Source organism: Paramormyrops kingsleyae, chromosome 15 (assembly GCF_048594095.1).
Source record: "Paramormyrops kingsleyae isolate MSU_618 chromosome 15, PKINGS_0.4, whole genome shotgun sequence".
NCBI lineage: Eukaryota > Metazoa > Chordata > Actinopteri > Osteoglossiformes > Mormyridae > Paramormyrops > Paramormyrops kingsleyae.
This window is the reverse complement of record NC_132811.1, coordinates 1,529,925-1,552,367: the sequence shown is the minus strand read 5'-3', so window position 1 is coordinate 1,552,367 and position 22,443 is coordinate 1,529,925. Positions and strand designations below refer to the sequence as shown.

Here is a 22,443-nt window from a genome sequence, read left to right as displayed (position 1 = left end):
ATCTTAACGCCACTGAGCAACAATAGGTGTTGCGCTGGATGTACAGTTCGCAGACGGCATGTCCGCAAAGCAGCCCCCAGCTCCGCGAGGACGCAGCGGCGCGTGAACATGCCCGCCCCGCCGTCGGGTAGAAATAGCGCGCATGTCCAGCGCGGGGCATCGTCGCTATAAGTAAGGAAGTAAAATGGCGGACCTGGCAAACGAAGGTAAGGGGTGGCGGAGCGGAGGGAAAAGCAAAACAAACACTAATGTGTGCGCGTCGGAGTTTGAAAAAGGCTTCCCGGGCCGGTGAGACCGTGTGAGGCGGGCTGGCGGCACCGAGACGCCCGGGACTAGACGCGGTTCCGACGGGACGGCGATAACGTTACATGTCTGGCAGTCGGCGGCGGACGGCGCGTTAAATTCCTGGCCTGTGGGATAATCCCACACGGGGCGAGATTAGGGACAGCAAGGCCAAAGCGGGGGGCTTTCGGGTCGGGACGCACCCCCATCGCGCCCCTTTAGCGGAGGGCATCGCCCTGGTCTTAGTGCGAACCGGAAAAAAAGCGAGCCGTCGGTCCTGTCGGTGGCCGTGAGCATCGGCGCGTCTGGCTGCTTTTGGACGGCATCGGCTTATTAATAGCCGTCTGGCCCCGTAGTAGGTAAAGTGTCAAATGAAATAACATGGTCAATGGACAGTTTTCCTAGCGCATTCTTACAGATATCCTTTAAACTGTTGCTTTATTTTTTGGTAAATGATCTATTACTAGACATTCAGCTTTTCTTTAAGATCTTTTTTTCTTTTATGGAACAGCAAACCCAATAACGTAACCGGGCAGCTCCCGATTTCTCAAATGAATAAAATCAGTCTGTCTCGCTGGCATGTTTTAAGGTGCAAAATGTTCACTTTATGTCACCGTCGCCATGGTGTTTTTGTTCTTGAAGGGCCAGCTGTCGCCCAGCTCAGCCTAATGACAGCAGCGCTTTAGCAGGTACGTTAGGAAATATAGGCGATAGCACGTTTCATTTTTAACAAACTGTATATAGGTGTGTCCTATGCCAAACGGCTGAATGATCAATGGGGTAGAATTATGTCTATTTTTTAAATATCAGTCGCAACTGGCCATGAAGGGCAGCTGCTGCTCGCGATGTCATTCTTGTTGGAGGCTCGGGGCTGAGATGGATCCGGCCAGGTGTTTTATTTGAGCTGCCTGTCTGGCCCGACTGAGCCTTTTCATCTCTGCTGCGGAGTTTTTGTCCGAGCTGTCCACTTATCTGTGCTTCCCCTCCCCGTCCGCCTGGCTTATTTCTTCACCCACTGCAACTGTAGTTGGTTTGCGTGTTTTGCTGATCCACGTGAAGTTGCATCTGTTTTTATTGCCACACGAAATGTTGCCCCTCCTCTCACGGACTTGCCTTGTGCCATGAAGGACGCGCCCTTGACGATTTCAGTGCTGTTTATGGCTCAGTAGCGCTCATCACGTGTGGCTATCCTTTATTTAACCTGAATGCCACTGTAGTAGAATCTCATCTCAAACTCTGTCCAGAATAGCTCATGATGAACAATAATGATTTATTTACTGTAAGCCCAAAATGTGAAATGTTACTTTGTGTCCATCTTCTGTCTTCTCTTCCTGCTCAGGGTTGTCGGGCCTGTTGAATCTTCTCTAATGTACAATAAAAATTGGCTTTGGAGCTGCAAATTTTTTTTAGCTGAAGTATGGAAAAACCCTGCAAGGTGTCCACAAGTTTATGCATATTGTATTGTGGATTGGTGATAGGGGAGATCCTCATAGATTGATGCTAAAACTCATGTGATCTTTCAGCATAATAGATCAATTTTTCCTGGTGTTGGGATGCACTCTGGTAAAGTGAGACTAATGTATGTGCATTGCATCGCTAGTGGTGAATTCTGATGCCTCTTGCTGCACCTGGAAGTACTTGGATCTGGGATATTCTTAGACCTTTTATTTGAGCAGTCCATAATCTGCTAAGATTAGTGCCAGTGTTTGGTGCTGTATTTGTATTGAATTTTTATGGATATTATCTTTAAATTGGTCTGCTGGAACAGGATGTGAGGCTGTCATCGCTTTTGCAGCTGTGAGTATTTTTGTGGAGTGAACATAAGTTGTCATAAGATATTGGGAGAAACATAGACAGTTTAGTCTTGTGACTTGCAGCTCACTGAACTCTTTCCAGTGACTCTTAAATTGCTGGTTTTTGTGCAGAAACCCAGCAATACCTATAATTTTCGACTGTCGACACAAAAAATTCCCAGCGTCAGGTTTTTCATTAATTGTCATTTTTTGAGGGAAACCTTCCCCTGCGTGACTGTTTTCACGAAACCAAGTCTTAAGCTAAATATCATAATTATAACCAAAGTTTATTTTTGACCAGCCATTTTACGGATGTGCTTTTCAGGAAGGAAACGCGATTAGAAATTTCTGTTCTGAAAAGAAAGGAACTGTAAGATGGTATTTTAATCTATCATTATATAGGTGACTAAATTTGCTAACATGCAGTATGTAAGACAGCATGCAGTTGGTTTAATTTCCATAGCGGTTATTAATTTTAGTTGTTTTAATACTTGTTTGTTGGTACGCCACAACTGCTTGTAGGTAATTAATTAAAAAGCAGTTTTGTCAAAATCAGAAGGTAGATGCATAGTTGAGCTGTGTTATCCATGGTTTGGTCTTTTTGGAATAAATGCAGGAAGTCTCAAAATTCTTTAATATGCAAGATGTCACAGCAGTGATTGGCCAGCTTCTACCCATGTGGTGAGTGAGTGAGATGCTTTCCTTTAAGATGGTGTGGCCTGTGTTTTGTTGAATATATGAAATACCTGAGACTTTTTGTTATGGATGGCATGGTGGCTTAATGGTTAACACTATCACTGTAACATTCATGGAGCTAGGATTGACTGTGTGTGTGCAGAGTTAGCCTGTTATCTTCGTATGGGTTTCCATTAGGTACTGCAGTGTTCTCCTAGAGTTGAAGGTATTTGTGCATCTGTGGTGAGTGCGGGCCTAGTATCCCATCCAGGGTGTCCCATGCCTTGTGCCTCATGCATCCAGAGACATGCGCCAAAGATCTTCCAGTTATGAAACATGAACGATCTTAAGTCAATAAGTGACCATGAATAATCTGAATGATCGCTACTTGCAGAATGACCTGGTAGAGCACGTGTTTGCCTAAATATGGAGAAGAGGGATCAGCTAATTTTCCTGCTGCTGAACAGTGGAGAGGTTTTGGAGGAAGTGGTGATCTGAGATTCTAGAGCCAACCAGCAAGGCTGGGGAAGTTGTTGACAGGAAGAACATGAGTGTTTTGTGGCAGACAGGAGGCTTTAGTGTTAAAGATGTGCTGTGTGGGTGTTTGTGCTTACAGCCGTTTTAATATACTTCAGAAACATGGATGCTGCTGCAAACCTCAGACCACAGTTGACTTTCTGAATGCTTGTCTCAGCCTGCAACCGTTAGCATTTTGCCAGCTTGGTGATGAGAAGTTGTTGGTTATAGTATTGCACTAGTGACCACCCTGAAGTTATCATACATACTTTTTAGAGGCTGTGAAAAATAGTTTTGATTAATTTGTGTAAAGTTCCTCACTATAACTCAGTCTACCTTTTTGCTTTTAGTGGCTCTGTTTGTAGCACTGCTTCCTCAGTCCACTGGGGGCTCTGTTTGTAGCACTGCTTCCTCAGTCCACTGGGGGCTCTGTTTGTAGCACTGCTTCCTCAGTCCACTGAATTAGAATTAAGAATTAAGTGATCAGTGGTCATTGTCAACACACCACAGCACACAGTGCGCAACAACGAAATGTGTCCTCTGCATTTGACCCATATGTGACTTTCGTGACATAGCAGGGGGCAGCTAATTCAGCGCTGGGGCTCTGTTTGTAGCACTGCATCGTCAGTCCACTGGGGGCTCGGTTTGTAGCACTGCATCCTCAGTCCACTGGGGGCTCGGTTTGTAGCACTGCTTCCTCAGTCCACTGGGGGCTCGGTTTGTAGCACTGCTTCCTCAGTCCACTGGGGGCTCGGTTTGTAGCACTGCTTCCTCAGTCCACTGGGGCTGTGCATCCTGCCCCCACTATGCCTTTCTGGAGTTTGCATTTTATTGCTCTGTTGCCTTGGTTTCATTCAGGTCCTTCAGATTCCTCCCTCAGTCTCTGAGAAGCATGTGGTTAGGCTTATTGGCCATTCAATGAAGTGGCATCTCTCTGTGCTTCCTGGGATAGGCTCACCATGATCCTCTGCTGGGTGAGTGCTTGGAAGATAGATGGAATAGTATTTTTGGTATATTTCTGGTCTTGTCACGGATTGCCGTTGGACCAAGTCCTCCGGTAACTTCATCTTCTAACAGTACAGGCTAGTGTGAAGAATGCAGTAGTTGCAGGGAGTTCATGACAATGGAGACAGGATACCGCCTATCCAGTTAAGTAGACCCAGATAAGAAATGGACATACGAAAATGGCTTCATGTTGCTTTCACCAAGCATCCCATCCATCTACTGCTGGTACTAAGCTTTGGAATTTCACAGCCACGATGGTGATGTAGCTGTTAGTGAAACAAACTTTAGCACTTCTTTGGCTCAGGCAACAGTTAACCCAAAATCTGTGGCACTCACTTCAGCAATAGCTGCTGACAAGACAAACCAAAAATAACCACCCAAAGGAACGGTTGACTAACCCCCCCCCCCCCATCCCTATTCCTAAAGGTTGCCACCTGTCTCATATAATACTGTGCATCCACTCCCCCCCCCTCAGCAAACTGTGTTGTTGGGGAACCCCTTCGCTGCTCCATGCTTGGCTGTGCTTATTTATTTAAATTGAAAGTTCCAGCCCTAACCCTAAGGTCTGCAGCTCAAACGGGGGGGTGATGTCATAGTCCAGCCATGTCCACCATTATGGCTGATGAGACTGAACCTTTAATTTTCCTTCTGTTCCCCACATGCTCCCGTTTTTTGTTTGTTATTTGTTTGTTTCCGGGAACTTCAGAAACATGCTGGTCCCTTTAGTTTGCTTTGTGACTGGATGGTCCCAGTGGTTACCATGCTAAGAGTGGCACCGTGCCCTAGATGTTCCCTAAGGTGCAGGCGTTTCGAGGTCTGCTCTGCATGTGTTGATATCTGGGAGCAGAGAGTGCTGTACTCCTGCTCTTGGGTAAAGCATGCTGGTAATGAAATCGCCTCGTACAACAGGCCATTAACATGGGGAGTTCGGTAGCAGCTATTGTGGCATATTACAAGCAAGTGTTACTCCTGCCATGACAGTTTTATTTGGGGGGGGTTGTGGATTTAGAAAAACTGGTTCAAGTGGGTTATTAGTGTGTGATTAACCAGCTGTGTGGTCTTGTAAAACATTGCTGGGTGGGGGGGGGAGGCACACGTCTAGCTCTGCTTTTAAAATGGAGACGGCTATGAGTGGTGAATTGTTACATTTTATATTACACTGATTTTGTTTGTTTCATATCAGTCCATGGATATTAATTATGATGTGATTTGGGTCGTTATTTCTTTCCTTCAGGGCTTCATGTTTAACTCCCCCAGAATTCCCCCCACATTGAGAAACTGAATAAAGATGACAAACTGAATGGACATAAAATTGAAATCTAATTTTAATAAATCATACAAAAATCAGCTTTTTCTTGTTGGGCATAATATTAGGAAACTTGACAGTATGGTCGCAGGTTTGATGGATTGCCCCCCGTCCTCGATTTCTATGGGATTGTCCCGTATTGGAAAAATAAAGTGCTCCGTTCGGACCCGATGCGGTGCGTGATGTCTCATATTTCGTAACTGAAGGTAGAGACCCTAACTGCTGGTGTCTGTGACTGCAAGCGCTTGCAGTCAGTATGTTCTGTTGGATGTTGAGGCTTCAGGTGCAGTATGTCCAGTTTTTGGCAGCTTGCGGTACACGGCACCAGCCTGTTCCGTGTCACTTATAAATTGCCAGTGTATTGCCACACTACTGACCCCTTTTGATTATTCTCCTTTTTTAAAAGATGACCTCAAATAATCACATGTATTGGTGCCTCTACAGTGTCTGTGCAGCAGTGTTGAGCTGTCGCTTTCTGCACTGACACTGGTAGCTCTCTCTGAGGGAGCCTTATCTCTTCAGAACCTTAACAACAGCTCATGGCAGGCTCCACTGTCTCGACCAATATTGCCATGCCTTCTTAAGACTCCCATCTGATTGGCTGGAATCGCATTTGTTTCTGTGATTTAAGCTCATGTGTGCTATCAGGCGATGATCTTTGACAGTGAATCGACATTTCCCGTTCTCTTACCATTTACATTTTTATAAGTCGCCATATACTTTATATTACATAGCCGTAGTTGTTTGCCTAAATTCTGTAATAGAAAGCATGTTTGTCTGCTGGTTTGAGCATTTTCTTTCCCTTCCACAGAAAAACCTGCCATAGCTCCTCCAGTCTTTGTGTTTCAGAAAGAGAGGGCCCAGAAGGTGAGCTGTCACTTCCTGCTGCTCTGCTGGGGAATGTCATTCTGGAAATGAATGTTCCTGTTGCAATAGGTCTTCCCTTCCTAAGGTTATTATGTGGGTGAAGCTGCTGTGGCAGATGATGATGATTGACCAATGGCTTTTGCATGTTGGCTGCTCTTTCAGAGATCAGCTGATGGATCCAGTGCAGAAGATGGTGATGGTGAGTCTGGTTTTGTAAGGCAGCAGCTGGGCAAAAATACATTAAAATGTATTTTGACGCACTTACAAATAGGATATTTTGTATCAAAATAAAACTATAAAATAATCACCAAGCGAAGTATCAAAATAAACTGAAATAAACTTTTAATAAATTCAAAAATACATTTCATGTATTTCTGTGCTGTATGAGCCTGTTCCTTCACACTGACTCATGGCCAAGCATAAGAGCAACGTTTTTTGACTACTTGACTTCATTTGTATTGTGTCTTAAGTAAAAGAACGAATATTCTGAAGTGTCTACACACATGAACACTGATATTGGTAACGCAATAGAATAAAAAAGTAACAGCAACTTCATTCAAATTTCAACACCTCTCAGTAATATCTGCATCTTAAAAGACGAATAGACCTGAATGTAGTTTGTAAATCTTTTGGTTCGACACAAGTGATCAGCTTTTGGCTCTTATTGCCATTCATTAAAATATTTGGAAAAAACTAAACTTCCTCCTTTTGTATGTGTAAACGTTTAGCACACGTGACTTCATCGCTGCTGCGTTATGGGGACAGTATTTCTTGTACTTTAATGTGCATTTTTGTGTTTTGATACAAATTACATACTAATTTTTATGAAGTAAGTGAAATACAAAATTGTATTTTGTACTTTGTATTTAATTTATATTTTAAATAGTCAATCCTGTTTCAACATGACTAATACTTTCCTGAAATACCTCGGTCACTGAAATACACATGCTCAATGGCAGAATGAGCTTGGAGAATTGCAATTGCAAAATTTAGTAACTTACACCAAACAAAATGAATTGCATTATGAAAATGATACTGGTGGCCAAAAATGTAATTACATGCATTTTAAATAAGAAATAATACATTAAGAAATTACATCATAAACATCTCCTGTGGGTCTTATGAGTCTCACGCGAATCGCCTAGTAACCACTTCAACCAAACGTGCCGTACACAGCACAAATGCAGCCAATTATGGTATTCGGAGGGGCACTGAAGGCAACTTGGCTACAGGCAGTCTACAAAAGTGAATTTAAAAAGGTGGCTGTGTATTTATATGATAAATCGTCATATTTTTAGAGTCTGCCTCTTTGACCTGTGCAGTGCATGGATGCACAAAAAGTTTAATTCTTTTAGATCTGAAAACCTGTTTGACTGGTTCACTGCAAAGAACCGGTTCAAAAGAATAATTCGTTCACCAATCAAACATCACTATCGTTTCCTTGGATAGCTGTTTTTGCTTGCAAGTAGTGTTTCTCGTTAAGACCGTATCACATTGTAGTGTACATAGTGCTTTTCACTATGACTGAAAATCACGCAAATACAAATGCGATTCCATGTTGTATTGCACTTGTTTACTAATATATCAATCGTGTTAGAACAGATTTACAGTGTGATATCGTGTTGTACCAGGACTGTGCATGTATCATAAAAACTGCCCATCCCTGTTTGTAGAAACATTATATCAGTACTGGGGCATCTTCCTGCTTTTCTTTTGTCATTAGGGCTTTATTACTTTGCAGATTCAGACAAAGAAGATGGTGGTCCACCAGTGAAGAGAGAGAGAACATCCTCCTTAACGCAGTTCCCACCGTCACATTCTGGTAGCTCTCTACACTTTGTGTCCATTAATTTTTCTTATGTTTTAGTCTTTTATTTCTATCTTTTTGATTAATTGTAGGAAAATCGTAGTTTATAAGCAGTTCTTTGCATACTTTTCTTACCGACTTTTTTTGCAGCGATAATTTCATTAATTTTATTTTGTTTATAAACAATCTGGAAGTCTAAGTATTGTTACATATTGGTGTTTTTATTACAGTTTCCAAGAACAATGTTTTCATGCCATCAAGTTTATGTCAGTCGCCATCTGGAAATTCTGACTCTGAACCTGGTGAGACCTTTGATCTTTGTTAGTCATCTTGAGTTTATGTAATTTAAAGGAAATGACATTTTTGTACTGTACTACTTGTTGCTGTTGAGTTCCTACATATTTTGAAAGAGTCTTCAATGTGCGATGTCCCATGCTGTCGGCGGTTAGGCAGGAGTCCATTGTGTCATCAAGGCAGCCTGCATTAAGCTCTTTAAGCTGTCACTTTGCTGTCTCGCTTGTAGCTATTCTGTTAACTGAAAATTCCGGTGTTTGATCGTGGGAACGTGTGTGAAACGCATTTTAGCCTCCCTCTTTCTGCATCCTTTCTTCATGCTTTGGCCACTTGAGCTAATTTAACAGTATGCAAGTTACAATAATGAAAGTCCATTGATCCGCCCTTTTGGGCCTTGGGCCTCCTTGCAGAAGAGAAGTCTTTTGGGTTCCGTCTGAAGCCCCCGAGGCTGATCCACGGGCAGGCCCCCAGTGCAGGTGGGCCCTCGCTCCCGCGGTTCCCTCCCCCCATCCTCATGACTCACTGTAGGCTGGCTTCCTGTCCATCTAAGCACTTAATTACATTTGATTGATCTCTTTGGATGAATTGCTTAAACTTAATTAGCATGATATGAATATTAAATGGTGCTTTAGCTGCAGACAATTGTTAGGAATGATTGTTAAAGTGAAACTGCCATGATTGTTTTTCTTAACACTTCTGGTTTGCCTCTCTAACTCGAGTGTGTAGTCCTCGATTTTAAATAATGGGTAAGCCAAGTATCTTTCTAGTTTCAAAAATCGTCCCCCTATTTATCCATCACCCAGCTGCTTATCCAGCACAAACTATTTTAGGCAGCTTGGGGTACCAGGCATACCCACTGTGGGCTGCGGAGAGATGCCAGTCTGCCTAACCTGTGTGAAAAAGCCAGAGTATGTCAAAGAAGCACCCACAGCGCTGGCAGGACATGCACGCTGCACATGAAGAGCAGGCTGCCATTCACACCCCCAGCCCTGGAGGTCTGAGGCGGCGCTGTGGCCTGCAGAGCCGCTGTGCCGCCCTCTTAACAGGTTTATGTTAAACGCAGCTGAACTCAGAATGCCAAATCATACACACCTGGGCTGGGAATATGGCATTCTGTAGGTCTTTTGGTGAAGGATACTGGGAGCAGCTCGAGGTCAAGGGACGTGCATTATGTCAGGAAATCGTCCAAGGAAATGACACTTCTAGTATTAACAGTCCGCCCCTAAGGCATGAGAGCGACCACTACTGAATATAGTAAATGACACACTGGCTGAAACGGGAAGCCCAGTGTCATCAAAGACTCATTGTCAGATAGGCTTGAAATGCAAAAGTATTAGGGGCAGTGAAGGCTGTGATGCTTTAAGCCCAAATCAAAGGGCTGTTTTCTTTCAGGGGTCCCAAGCCAAAAGCCCAAGGAGCAGCAGCGCAGTGTGTTACGCCCCGCCGTCCTGCAGGCTCCGCAGCCCAAGTCCTTCATCCTGTCCAGTGAGTCCACGTCTGTTAACCTTCTCTGTTCATCCAGTGACATTATACAGTGAATGTCTACTGACAGCTCTGTTTATCCAGTGACATTATACAGTGAATGTCTACTGACCAGCTCTGTTTATCCAGTGACATTATACAGTGAATGTCTACTGACCAGCTCTGTTTATCCAGTGACATTATACAGTGAATGCCTACCGACCACCTCTGTTTATCCCGTGACATTATACAGTGAATGTCTTCCGACCACCTCTGTTTATCCAGTGACATTATACAGGAGATGTAAATCTGTGTCTTTTAAGAGCAGAACATGTTTGCCAGTATAGTAGTGCATAAACTGTACTGTTGGTGTAGTGCATGCACATTCATTGTTTCTTGCTGATAGAACTTCTCGAAAGGTAAAGCTTAAATTTCTTAAGGAAGTAAATGGCAGTAGAAGCTGGAATGTTTAATAAACGTACAAACATAACGTGTTGTTTAGGAAATCCTTCAGAAACATACCTATCCAGATGTAATGCCAAGGAAGTCAGCTTGCTCAAGTGACCCGTCAGCTATATCGAGATGTATTTGCAGCTCATTTTGTAACTGCAGCTTGTTTTGTAGCAGTTCCAGACTCTAACAGCGGGACAAACGGAGTGAGTAAGTCCTCCGAGGGGCAGCTGACCTCGCGGAGCACCGCGGAGAGCTTGGATGGCGTTTCAGAGGAGACGGCCAAATCACAGGTGAGACACCCTGGCCACCCATTCTGACGCCGTGCTATCGGTGCATTCCGAATGCTTGGTACGGGGCGTGCTTCTGCGTGGAGCAGTATTGTCCGAGTGAGTCTAATGCTCATTTAATGTCTCGGAAGCGGGAAAATGGGAGAACTGAGTGAAAACAAGTGGCTCTTGATAGATCAAAGATATTCTGCTTAACTAGGTTTAGATTTAGTGAACTTGATATTGCAGGTTGGGGATGTGATTTATTGAAATATTGTATCTATAGTCATTTAAGAATAAAATGAGGTGCTTAACAGTGAGCCGGCATTTCTAGGCATCGTGGCCTTCAGTCCCACAGACTTTACGGCAGATTAGTCAGTGTTTCCCCACCCAGTCCCTGGAGACCCTCAGCCGGTCCGGGTTTTAGGGAGCTGCCCGAACCAGTGATCCCTGTGGCTCAAAAAGGCTGAATTTGCTCATCACTGGACATCGTGTGTGCGTGCATGCGTGTACTTGCTGTTTGTATGTTTGTGCACATGCCTGCTCTCTCTGAGAGGTTTGCCATGACTTCAGCTTCGTAGGACTGCCCGCCTTACCGCCTTGCTTAATTAACCATGCAAATGCATGGATACCATGTGGGACAATGTTTACTTGAGCCCTTCTTTAGCATACAGTAATTAGTTGCTGCATTTGAGCCTGCTATGGTCCCATTGTGTCCTAGGAAGATTGGATACTTTTATGTCAGATTTTATAACAAGCATACTAGGCAAATTGTCTCTGGCCTCTTTAACTTCCTCCATGTGTGTTTGCTTTTTTGAAATATCCTTAAATTTATTGGAGTGACATTCACTGTTTTCAGAGCTAGTATTGTACCATAGCAGCCAGGCTTGTCATAAGGACATCACATCTTTACTCTATATTTAGTTACAGTGCCTGGCTTTAAAATGGTAAGCTTTTAAAATACCCGTCTGCTTTCCATAAATGCTTGTCCAGTGCAGGGTCATGTTGAGCCTGGAGCTGGTCCAGGGTGGGCGACACCCTAGACGACATGCCAGTGTGTCGCACTGGCACACAGGCACTGTAGAGACCCCAATCCATGTCATGGTTTGTGGATGATGACAGGAAAATGAGTGGGTTCCCCCAGGGGATGTTTGTGCTGAGGACGGGGACAGGGACCGGGGACGGGGATGCCACGGCCCACACTTCTGCTGCCACAGTGCTGTTCACTGGGCCGCAGTGCTCCTTGTCACAGTTGAAAAATAAAGCAGTTAAGCAGTTGTGAATTGTGCTTGCAGTCCTCATGTTTACAGTAAACCATGATGGTGAATCCATGGACGGACTGTAGTTACAACATTCTTGTTCCTTCAGGTGGAACAGAATAGTGAACATCTGGAAATCAAAGAGAGCTGTTCTGTAGCAAGCGAATCACAGTCGGGGGAGACTAACTACTTCTTACAGTACATCAGCCCTCCCAGGTAACGCTTAGGGGAATTAACAGCCTCCCCCCCACAGCCCCTGCATGGTTTATTCCAAATTTCGTTATTTGTTTTTCAGCTCAAAGAAGGTCTCTGACAATGCCGATTCAGGATCAAAGTTTGTTTTTGGACAGAATATGTCTGATCGTGTTCTGGTGAGTCCTCGGGAAGGATGGAAAAATACAGCAAAATACTTTTTATAGGTTGAAATGAGCATGAACGGCGACAGGTTCATGCTTTCAGAACAGAAGTAAGTTTGCTTATTGTCTCCATTTAAGAGTCCCCCGAAGTGCAGTGAGTCGTCAGCAGAGGGCAGCAAAGAGCCCCAGGCTGCTCCGGGATGCGAGACCACCTCAAAGGATGCCACGCCTGAAAAAGGCAAGATAAACAGGCTTAACAAATGCGTCTCAGGTCCTTTATTAACCATTATACTCATTATGGTGGCCTGTGTGTGCTTTTACACCAATCTTGGCACAACATGTATTGTAACGAAGTACCTTTCCCTGTGTCATTGACTGCTTTGCTGCTTGCCGTTACAGCGAATAGCGTCGCTGAGTCCTTGGAGGAGTCTGCGGCAGCCTACACCAAAGCCACCGCCAAGAAATGCTTGTTGGAAAAGGTGGAAGTCATCACTGGAGAGGAGTCTGAGAGCAACGTCCTGCAAGTACGCCTGAGCTTCCCCTGCAGCCTCAACGCCCCCCCACACCCCCCCCACGCCACCAGCGACGACACCGTCTGATCCGCAAGTGCATTGGCCTGCCGGCTTGTGCGAGTAGAAGTGTGTTAATCTCGGTGTCTCGTCTCCCTAGATTCAGTGCAAGTTATTTGTGTTCGACAAGACTTCCCAGTCGTGGGTGGAAAGGGGCCGGGGTCTGCTCCGGCTCAATGACATGGCGTCCACCGACGTCGGGACCCTGCAGTCGAGATTAGGTAACGGGGGCTGCTTTGCATTATGTCATTAGCCTGCCAACCCTGATGGACTTTCTGTGCATGCAAAGTCTGGTGCTGTACGTGGTCTCATTACCTTAGCAGTGAAGGATCCCAGTGATTTTAAATTGCCCATAGCCTTTTTAAGCATTTTTATATATCGTGATACCTAATAGTAATCACTCTAACTCGCTAACGGGTGAAGCGAAAGTCAAACCTGTTACCCAAACTAGTTAATCACTCTTACTCCGGTGTGCTCCAAAACACATTGCCCCATAAATGTAGTAATATTGCGCTGTTTGTACCGGAGTCATTTTTACAGTGGGGTATATTCTCCTAGCAGTGATTCGGAATTGATGGCCTGCTAGCTGTCGTTACCTACCTGACCTCATCCTGGCAACACTGCTCAGTTTTATATGTGATTTCAGTTGCTGCCAGTGACATTGCATTGCGAGAGTGTCAGTGCTGTTTATGAGTGTTAATGTGATCTGCCGGGCTGCTTCAGTGCACCCAGCTGTGGGGGATCTGTTACAGTCAGCTGATTATACACATGTGCCTGTGCTTCAGTAATGCGGACCCAGGGAAGCCTGCGTCTGATCCTCAACACGAAGCTGTGGGCCCAGATGCAGATCGATAAAGCCAGTGAGAAAAGCATCCGCATCACTGCCATGGACACTGAAGACCAGGGGGTCAAAGTCTTCCTCATATCGGTACGTGTCGTGACGTTAATGCAGTGCGCGCACGCACACCCTCACAGCCTCAGTCCCATGCAAAGCTCTGTCCCGGCAAACGTCTCTGTCCTTCCCCAGGCGAGTTCAAAGGACACTGGGCAGCTGTACGCAGCCCTCCACCACCGCATCCTGGCCCTGCGGAGCCGCGCCGAGCAGGAAGCCGAGACAAAGCCGCCCCCCCTGGAGACAGAGGTGCCCCCATCCAACGAGGACGACAGTGACGAAGATGACATCGCCCCCGCGACCGGCTCCACCCCAGCCAGTGGTAAGTAGCTGCCTGGCTGCGGGGGGGGGGGGGTGTTTAGTGCAGCGTGGAGGACGTGAGCAGCATCTGTCTGGATTTAGACAGTCTCCTCCTCTGGTGTGAGGCTGCACTTATATTAGCCTGTGCTATCAGTAAAAGCAGCAAACCTCTTCTAATCTGGCATGAGACACCGCAAGTACCTATTCCTTGAGTAATTTGTGTTACTCGTTAAATCAGTGTGCAGATAATTTAAACGTTCCTTAGGAAAAGATGCTGTCAGTCTGGGCAATAAGCACTTTTCTCTTCCTGCCCCAAATTTAATCTGACTTATTACCTCAGTGTTTCTTAGCTTGATTGCAAACCCTGAAGTGCCTTAGGGACATGTGCTTACTCCAGGGTCTCCAACTCCGGTCCTGGAGAGCTACCGTCCAGTAGGTTTTCTATCCTACCCAGCTTCTGATGAGCCGCAGCTGTTCTCAGGTAAATACCAGACAGAGAACCTCCTGGATAGTAGCTCTCTAGGACCGGAGTTGGAGACCCCTGGCTTACTCTAATGCCGTGTTTCCCAGTCCGCTCCTCGGGGACCCCCAGCCGGTCCACGTCTTTGCTCCCTTCCGGTGGGAATTTCCGGATTGGGAAACACTGCTGTAATGACTTTAATTCATGATTAAGTCTCAGCATGCGGCCGCAAGGCTAGTTTGAGCCACACCCTGATGAAAAGTACCTCTAGTGTGTGATTGAGTCCCGTGTGCTGGCACCCAGTCTGCCCCCCCCCCCCCACAGTGAAATGGAGCAGGCTTCACGCTGTCCCCCCCCCCATTTGTGGTGCTGTATGGCAGAATGCTGGTGGACCTTCATGGCCGGCCCCATGCTCTGGGTAGCCACTTGTGCTTAGATCTCCTAGCATAACCTTGTTTGTTCTCCACCCGTCAGGGGGGCTGTTCCACAAGGCAGGTTTTCTTCATTAGCCAGATAATTTAAGCCAAATGTATGGATTGTCCAATAGGAACGTTACTTACCCCTCTTCCTAATGGACAGTTTTCACATTTGGCTGAAGTTCTCCAGATACCTGGGAATTGCTGCTTCGTGGCACACGCCCCCTGGTGGTGGACACTGGCGACTCGGAGCTGCTCCAATGCAGATTTAAGCTTCCTGCTGTTTCTGTGGTATTAAATGCACTGACATCTTGTGTCTTGGAGCTCTCTGTAGAGGACCTGAGCAGACAGGAAGCCTGTGCTGACCTGCATGCCGCCTTTCACTTTCTCCCTTTTTAAGGGGTTTTTTGGTGATGAAGTTTGCTTCACCTCAAACTCCTCCTCAGATATTAATTTCCTGTATTCGTCACACTTGTACTGTGACCTGTTTTCGTGTTAATCTACCTTCCTACAATCAGTCTAATCTTGTCTGTGTTCAGTTTTCTGTCCTGATAGTGAAAGACCTAGAATTATTTTACCATTTTTATATTACTTTGCCAGCACTTTGTGCCCAAACATGGGGGCATCTTCCTTTTTTGGAGCTGGCATCAAAAGCTTCTAACATAGACATGTTTACGTGTCCTAGACACATTTAAAATTCCCCGACTTGTGTGTGGTAAGGTAGTGTAGAATTAGTCGCCCATATCTTTCTAGAATGTTTGGTCTTTGTCTCTGACAAGTTTAAGTCCAGTGAGTTGGTGTCTGCAGTATTTACTGCCTTCCTGACTTTTTATGACCGTGGTGTTTATTTCATTGTTATAACACGCATAACTGGAATTAGATGGATTTAAATCTATCCAGTGAAATTTCCTACCTGCTTCTAGCTGGGCTTACTGTTTAGCTATCTCGCAGGCTTATGGTTGTAAAACATAACCATATGTAGGAGTTGACTTGGGAACCTCCAAATGAGTCGGAACATTTTGAGCTTTAAGGCATTTTCTACATATTACTTGTATAACAAATAACAGTGGATCTTTAAGTACACTTTGTTGCTGTGTACTTAGACTTGCCTCACTGTTCCTCCTCACTGTTCCTCCACCCCACAGCTGAACTTAAAAGCTGTAATGGGGAGCTTGAAATATTATTTACAGTTGGAAATAATTTTAATAAGGTTTAAACCTTGGACAGCTGAGATTTGGTAGTCCTGTGAGCTTCCAGGGCAGAAAGGGAAATGCTCTGGGTAGCATTTTGATGTTATGAAAGCAGTCTTCCTCTGTCTGACCCAAGCCTGTGTTTCTGTTCAGCACTGTCCCGCTGGTGGACACTGCGATTTTAAGGCTTACCTCCTCATTCCTGAGCCTGCAGTTATCCCTCTGTGTCTGTGTGTCTGTGCAGTGCTGTCCCGCTGGTGGACACTGCGATTTTAAGGCTTACCTCCTCATTCCTGAGCCTGCAGTTATCCCTCTGTGTCTGTGCATCGCTGTCCCGCTGGTGGACACTGCGATTTTAAGGCTTACATCCTCATTCCTGAGCACTTCCTTATCCCTCTTCCTCGCGTAATGTACTCGTGGCCAAACATGAATTTGCGCTACTTGGTAAGAGGTTTCCGTGCAGAGTAGCGCTTGTTTATGGTGACGTTGGGCTTGCGTGTAAATTCAATGCTGGGATTGTTTCTTTCTGCAGGCCCCCCGGAGGCTGGCGAGAGCTCAGAAGCCCCCACAGCCGGCAGCACATAGCACCCCCTGTCTGCCTGCCAGGACACTGCGGCTGGCACGTTGCAGGCTCGGGCACCCAAGGGACTCCTCTCTCCAGTCCAGTCTTTTGGTGGTAGCCTCGAAGAGACGGTCCACGCCGGATGTTTGACGGCTGAGCAGTTTATTCTCTCTGCGTTCATAGTAAACCAGGGTGATTATTTTTATTTTTGTTTACTGAAATCTCAGACCCCCTCCCCCTTCCCAGCATTGGTTGAGGACTTTGCATACTCATCATATTGATGAGCTAGAGGGTGCCCTGTAGATGGATTTGGGTCCCCCCACCCCTGCCCTGTGTGAGGTTATGCACATTTTAAGACTTGTTCCTGTTTATGATATCAGATCGCATTATTTGGCAGGAGAACAGAGACGTGGGACTTGCAGCATGACTCAAAATCATCACCTGCCACAATTTTGTTGTAAACTTACTTTGTAATTTGCATATTATCATTCATTGAATGACCTCTGTTACATGGTTACATGGTTATTTCTAACATTGCGTATTCCCTAGCTATACTGCTTAGTCACTTTTTGGCAACTGGTTTAATTTCACCCTGTTAAAAAAATTAGGACAAATAAAACTTGTTTAACACGTTTTTTCCAGTTGGTCTATGCACAAAGGGTCAAAACACCAATTTCATTATGAAAATGTTACACTGTGTCCAGTATGTGGCGTGCTGACGCTCGTCATCTGAGTTGGTGTCTGCTTGCGTATTGTGTGCTCTTTGAAATTTGTACATTTGATCACCAGTTTGGAATTGGTGTCAATTTTTTGTGAATATTTGCCCAATTCTTTAGGACATTTTCAATCTTTTGCAACATTAAATGTTCTGTGTTTAGTACATTTCATTTAGTATTCAATTTTTATTTTTTTTATTATACAATGGTCATCTATCACTTCCACAGGTGATGTCTGATACACGTGTTGCTGCTTGTGTTTTAAAGCTTTTTTTGAAAATCCACTTGCAGGGGTGTGAGGTTCTCTGCTCAAAATGGGGTTGGACGTCACATTCAGCAGGTAATACAGTACCTACCCTCTCACTAAAGCGTAAACTGCATTCAGAGGCTTCGCTGCTGCTGCCTCTCATTGATTTGTGCATCGCGTAATGATCCACTGTGGTGGCGAGATTCAAGCTGATTGGAGAAAGTGCTCTGTGATTCCTGAGTAAACTGTTCGAACAACTTAATGGACCTCGTAATAACTTCCGCTTATGTAACTCTAGCTTTTGTCTGATTAGGCAGCATTTCTGGAGCGTCCCTTAACATTTTTGCTGTTGATGCTGTGAGCGCCGCGGTGACGGATGTTGTCAGCAGGGGGCGCAATGGGCCAGAACAAACCCAGGACACGCACATAGGTCTGGAGTTGCACACGTATATGCTGAGACATGCTATTAAAGCACTCCTTAAGGAGGTGACACTTGTCTGCACCAGGTTTTGGACTGGGAGAGATCCTCTTGGAATACTAAATTATTCAGATTATGGCATCGCACAACAAGTGAGCAGCCTGCAGGTCACAGTCATTGCAATAATTGTTTTGCTCTTCGCCACCTTCATGTCGGGCAAATGCATTTCTAAATAAGGTTTAGGACTGGGTTCTATTTTCAGATTAGATTATGCATTTTTCTTTTTATAATTCAAAGAGTTTGTTTTGCGTGTGTTTCCAAAGAATTTGACTACTGGCGCACCTTATTTCAAAGCTTGCTTTGGGTTCGGCCAATAATCCCTTTTTCGCCTATGTTACATATTGAACACCAGGTGGCGCTGTACATACATGAGGGCAAGATAAGTCACCAGTCCGTTCATGGCAAAAATACCCCTATTGTAAGATAAATGGTAAATCATGTAAATGCCCTTGTTTTGAACATTTTTTTTCAAGTTTAAAATTGGTTGATATCAAAATGTTTATGTGCTCCTTTTCTTGTGTGGTAGCAGGCGTTTTGATGTGAAAATATGTATTTTAACTTAAAGGGACAATACAAAGTAGAAGTACCGATGGAGATGTGTAAAAATTCCTTGTGTATATTCTTGAACAGGCAGCCTTATAGTGTAAAGGGGTAATTCCTTCTCATTTTGTACTGTTCACTGCAGTTCGTAGGTGTCACCGGTTTTCGTGCTTAACTCTTGTTTTATATTATGCTTATGTAGCAAGATACAAAGGATGACTCCTCTGCACACAGGGCTCACAAATGAATGTGTCGTGTTTGTACAGTTTAAGGCATTGTTTCCCAGTACTGTGGAATTTTAAAATATAAATGCAATGGAATTGGCTTTAACAGCTTTTTTTTTTTAAAGTCCTTTTTTTCCTGTCCTGTTTACATTTGACTTGGGCTGTTTACTGCAAATGGGAATAAGCAGTGTGAAAGTTTATTCCAACACGTCGGAAAGGTTCTTTTTCTGCTATAATACTAGTGAAATACAAAACGCTGCTGGTTTTTTGTAGGAATCCCTCTGGTTTTGCGTTTGCACACAGATCCTCCCTGTTACTATTTAACACTTAATCATTTTAGATAAAAATCATTGGCCCATTTTGTGGTGTTAATTGTAGAATTTTCATGAGATTTTTAAAAACTTTATTTCTCCTTCCTCCATTGAACCTTCATTACATTTTAATGGTATCCGTCTAAACTTATTCGTCATTTTGACCTTAAGAGCATAAACCAGTGTGTTATACGCACAGCTTGTTATAGTTGCTGTGTTATTCAACATAGTTTCTTTGCCTTTCTTAATATAATTTTAAATAGCAGATTTCCACACCCTGACACATTTCAGCGTTCCGGACCCCCTGCCTCCGAGTCTCAGGCATGTGAGGGTGAATCCCAGGCCGTGTAGGTTTGAGTGTCGAGGTGCTTTTACGTTCGTTTGAGCAGCTTGTGTTCAGACTCTCTCCAGCTTACATATGAATATTTTAATCTTCTCCCTGCTGGATTCATTTCAGTGCAAAGTTGGGTTATAACAAGCAATGCAGAAGTATGAGTCTGTTTTCAACATACTGTAGGTAAAATGTTGACGGTATTGAATTTGGGCATTAAACTGGAATTACGAGATGTAAACATGCAAAGCTACACAACTAACTGAATTGTGTGTGTCTGTGTATATAAAATATATATCACACACACATTTTACGGTTGTATCATTGCTCTTATGAGCTTATATCTTATTAAAGGTAAATCTTTCCTCTGACATCCAAAAGACAGACCTGCAAATGGTAATTTGTGACCTTTTACTCAAACTTTAAACCGTGATGATTTATTAGTACTTTTCCTGCCTAAAGTTACTCAGAGCAGTAAGGTTTTTGGTTTTTCTTCTGGAGGTGTAAAGTAATTTTGAGTGAGGAATGGGAATTTGACTGGCCACAAAATCAGAATTCATTTTTGAGCCCTGTTATCAACTGTCCAGACTAACTTCACATGCTTTCAGCTTCAGTAAAAACAAATTTCTAATCTGAGACTATCACTTGTGTTTTAAAATGGTTTATGTGAAACTGTCCTATCAAAATGTATTTGATTACATTAAAACTTTTAACAAAATGTTGGTTTCCTGGTTGTCAATGTATGATAATTTATCAAGACATGTAATATTAAGCCTAGAAATTTTGACCGCATAGCTTTTGTGTGAGCGTAACTGCTTTTTAAATATGAAGATGCTAACATTTCACCTTTCTCCCGGGTTAATAGGGAGTATTATTTATTTATAATCTTCTTGGCCCTGTGTGTGTGCCCTGCTGTAATCGCCGAGAATATGAACTGGGCTTCAACACATTTTTGCATCTATGAGAGTGAGACTTTTAAAGAATGAAAGAAGATGTTTAAGCACTTGATGGTATTGCAATCTTAAATTATTGGACAGTGGAACTGCAACAGTAGATGTTCAATAGTGCGATGCCATTGCCATTAAAAGAATCGTCATTCTCTGTCCATCCTTCAGAACAGCCAGTGGATCCTTCTTTCCCTGCAAATATATGCAAAGACATCCTTCAGTAAAGTACTAAGTCACCAGCTGCTGCAGTATGCATAACCCTAAAGTTCAGGGCGGAAAAACACTCCTGGTGACGGGGGGTGGGGGTGATTCTGCGTCTAACTTGTGTCCCTTTTATCCTGTTTATCACCCCCAGTGGTTTTAAACTAAATAAATTCACTCTTGCCGAAAGTGTCATTCACTGCCTCCAAATAAGCCAATGCACAGCCTGGATCCGGTACGTGTGAAAATCGCTGTGGGTAAACTGGCGATCAAATGTCTGCCACATCAGTTCTGAAGAAAAACGCACTGCTTAGCTTTTCAGAACGGGGTCAGGCATACAGTTTCCATGAATTTTTAATTATTACAAAATCTGCCTTGGCTTGTGTTCAGCTAATACTTAATAAAAGTATCTCTGTTTGCCTCCTGCATATCTAAGGACATTAGTTGTCTATTTTAATCCTTAATTAAAACTTCATAAGTTCTTGGATCCTTTATTTCCAACCTGTTATAAAGGTGCCATAAATAAATTAGAACTTCCTCTGAATGGTAACTGTCTCCATCCACGGCTGAAGGCTTTTAGTGTAGGCCAGTGTATGGCTACTGCTTGCCAATCCAGAATCCCGTGAAATGGTGCTGCATCAGAATTAAAATTGAATTAAATGCTTATCCATAATGTTTCATATAAATTACGTAAAAATGTATGTATGTCAGATTGCCTCTCCACCACCATTCAACCTAGCGTAGACGTTAGTCGCAAACAGGTACATATAAAAAATACTCAGTGCACTAGCTTGCATTTAATGTTCTTCAGATGCTTTGCGTAAAGCGCTATCCATAAATAATGGTTGTGATTTTTTTATATGCATAAAATTTTATGTAAGTAGAGGTTTGTATGCTGTCCAAACGCTTCAGAAATCCTTGCCATAATTTTTACAAGCAATCCCAAATCACCAACTAACCTCCACAGGATATTTAGATTGTATAAGTGAGTTGTCACAATGTTGATAGCTGTTTGCTTACTACACGAGTAGGCTGCCATGCACAGTCCTGTCAAGGGAGTCAATGAGATTAAAGAGTTAATCCATTTTTGCCAGTTGTACACTAAAATGTCACCTGTAAATACGGTCCATGACAATGTAATGCTTATGTCTGTCTTATAAATGCAAACTGCACCTGGTATTTTACACTAAATAACTAAAAAAATTTAAGTTTCCATTTTTTTGCAACTGATATTTAATGTGGTATATAAGGCAATTTCATCCCCTCTGGTGGGACTTTTGTGGAAGTTCTCATTTATACAAACCTATTTCCAAAAAAGTTGGGATGCCGTGTAAAATGTAAAAAAAAAACAGAACACAATGATTTACAAATCATATAAACCCATATTTAATTGAAAATAGAACAAAGACATATCAAATGCTGAAACTGAGACATTTTATTGTTTTGTGGCAGATTTATGCTCAATTTGAATTTGATGCCAGCAACACATTTCAAAAAAGTTGGGACAGGGCAACAAAAGACTGGAAAAGTTGTGTGACGTTAAAACACCTCGTTGCATGTCTCACATCTAATTGTTATTTATTAATAAATAATAATGTTCCTCAGTGTTTTCAGTAATCTTCCTGAGCCCATGCATTGACTCCCACTATAGAATCATGTCTGTTGTTAATGCAGTGTCACCCTGAAGATCATAGTTATCCAAATTGGTTTTTGTCGTTG

The 22,443-nt window shown here is 43.6% G+C and overlaps 1 protein-coding gene across 5 annotated transcripts; it reads left to right on the top strand.

The window, feature by feature from the left end:
- The first annotated feature begins 47 nt into the window (after window positions 1-47).
- LOC111860154 (ran-binding protein 3-like) lies at window positions 48-20,294 on the top strand. 5 transcript variants are annotated; one of them, XR_011982667.1, is made up of 18 exons: window positions 213-288; window positions 6,389-6,444; window positions 6,607-6,643; window positions 8,186-8,266; window positions 8,482-8,553; window positions 8,956-9,021; window positions 9,938-10,030; window positions 10,631-10,749; window positions 12,094-12,200; window positions 12,280-12,355; window positions 12,479-12,578; window positions 12,740-12,864; window positions 13,010-13,130; window positions 13,695-13,837; window positions 13,937-14,123; window positions 14,499-14,582; window positions 16,700-17,785; window positions 18,006-20,294. XR_011982667.1 is itself a non-coding variant. In XM_072699720.1 (17 exons), exons 1-17 carry the CDS (start codon window positions 185-187, stop codon window positions 16,750-16,752), a joined length of 1,542 nt encoding a protein of 513 aa, XP_072555821.1. In that variant the 5' UTR covers window positions 48-184; the 3' UTR covers window positions 16,753-20,294. The 5 variants fall into 5 exon arrangements, 4 of the variants coding, with proteins under 4 accessions (XP_072555821.1, XP_072555820.1, XP_072555819.1 ...); XM_072699720.1 differs by lacking the exon at window positions 213-288 and adding an exon at window positions 48-206 and having other exon boundaries at window positions 16,700-20,294; XM_072699719.1 differs by having other exon boundaries at window positions 10,634-10,749; window positions 16,700-20,294.
- The last annotated feature ends 2,149 nt before the right edge of the window (window positions 20,295-22,443 follow it).

What these genes read in the sequence shown, in the direction of transcription:
- LOC111860154 (XM_072699718.1), top strand. Translation starts at nt 249, where the DNA reads ATGTGTGCGCGTCGGAGTTTGAAAAAGGCTTCCCGGGCCG. An exon ending in CTGAGAGCAACGTCCTGCAA is followed by an intron (nt 12,865 to 13,009) that starts GTACGCCTGAGC and finishes TCGTCTCCCTAG; the next exon opens with ATTCAGTGCAAGTTATTTGT. An exon ending in GACCCTGCAGTCGAGATTAG is followed by an intron (nt 13,131 to 13,694) that starts GTAACGGGGGCT and finishes CCTGTGCTTCAG; the next exon opens with TAATGCGGACCCAGGGAAGC.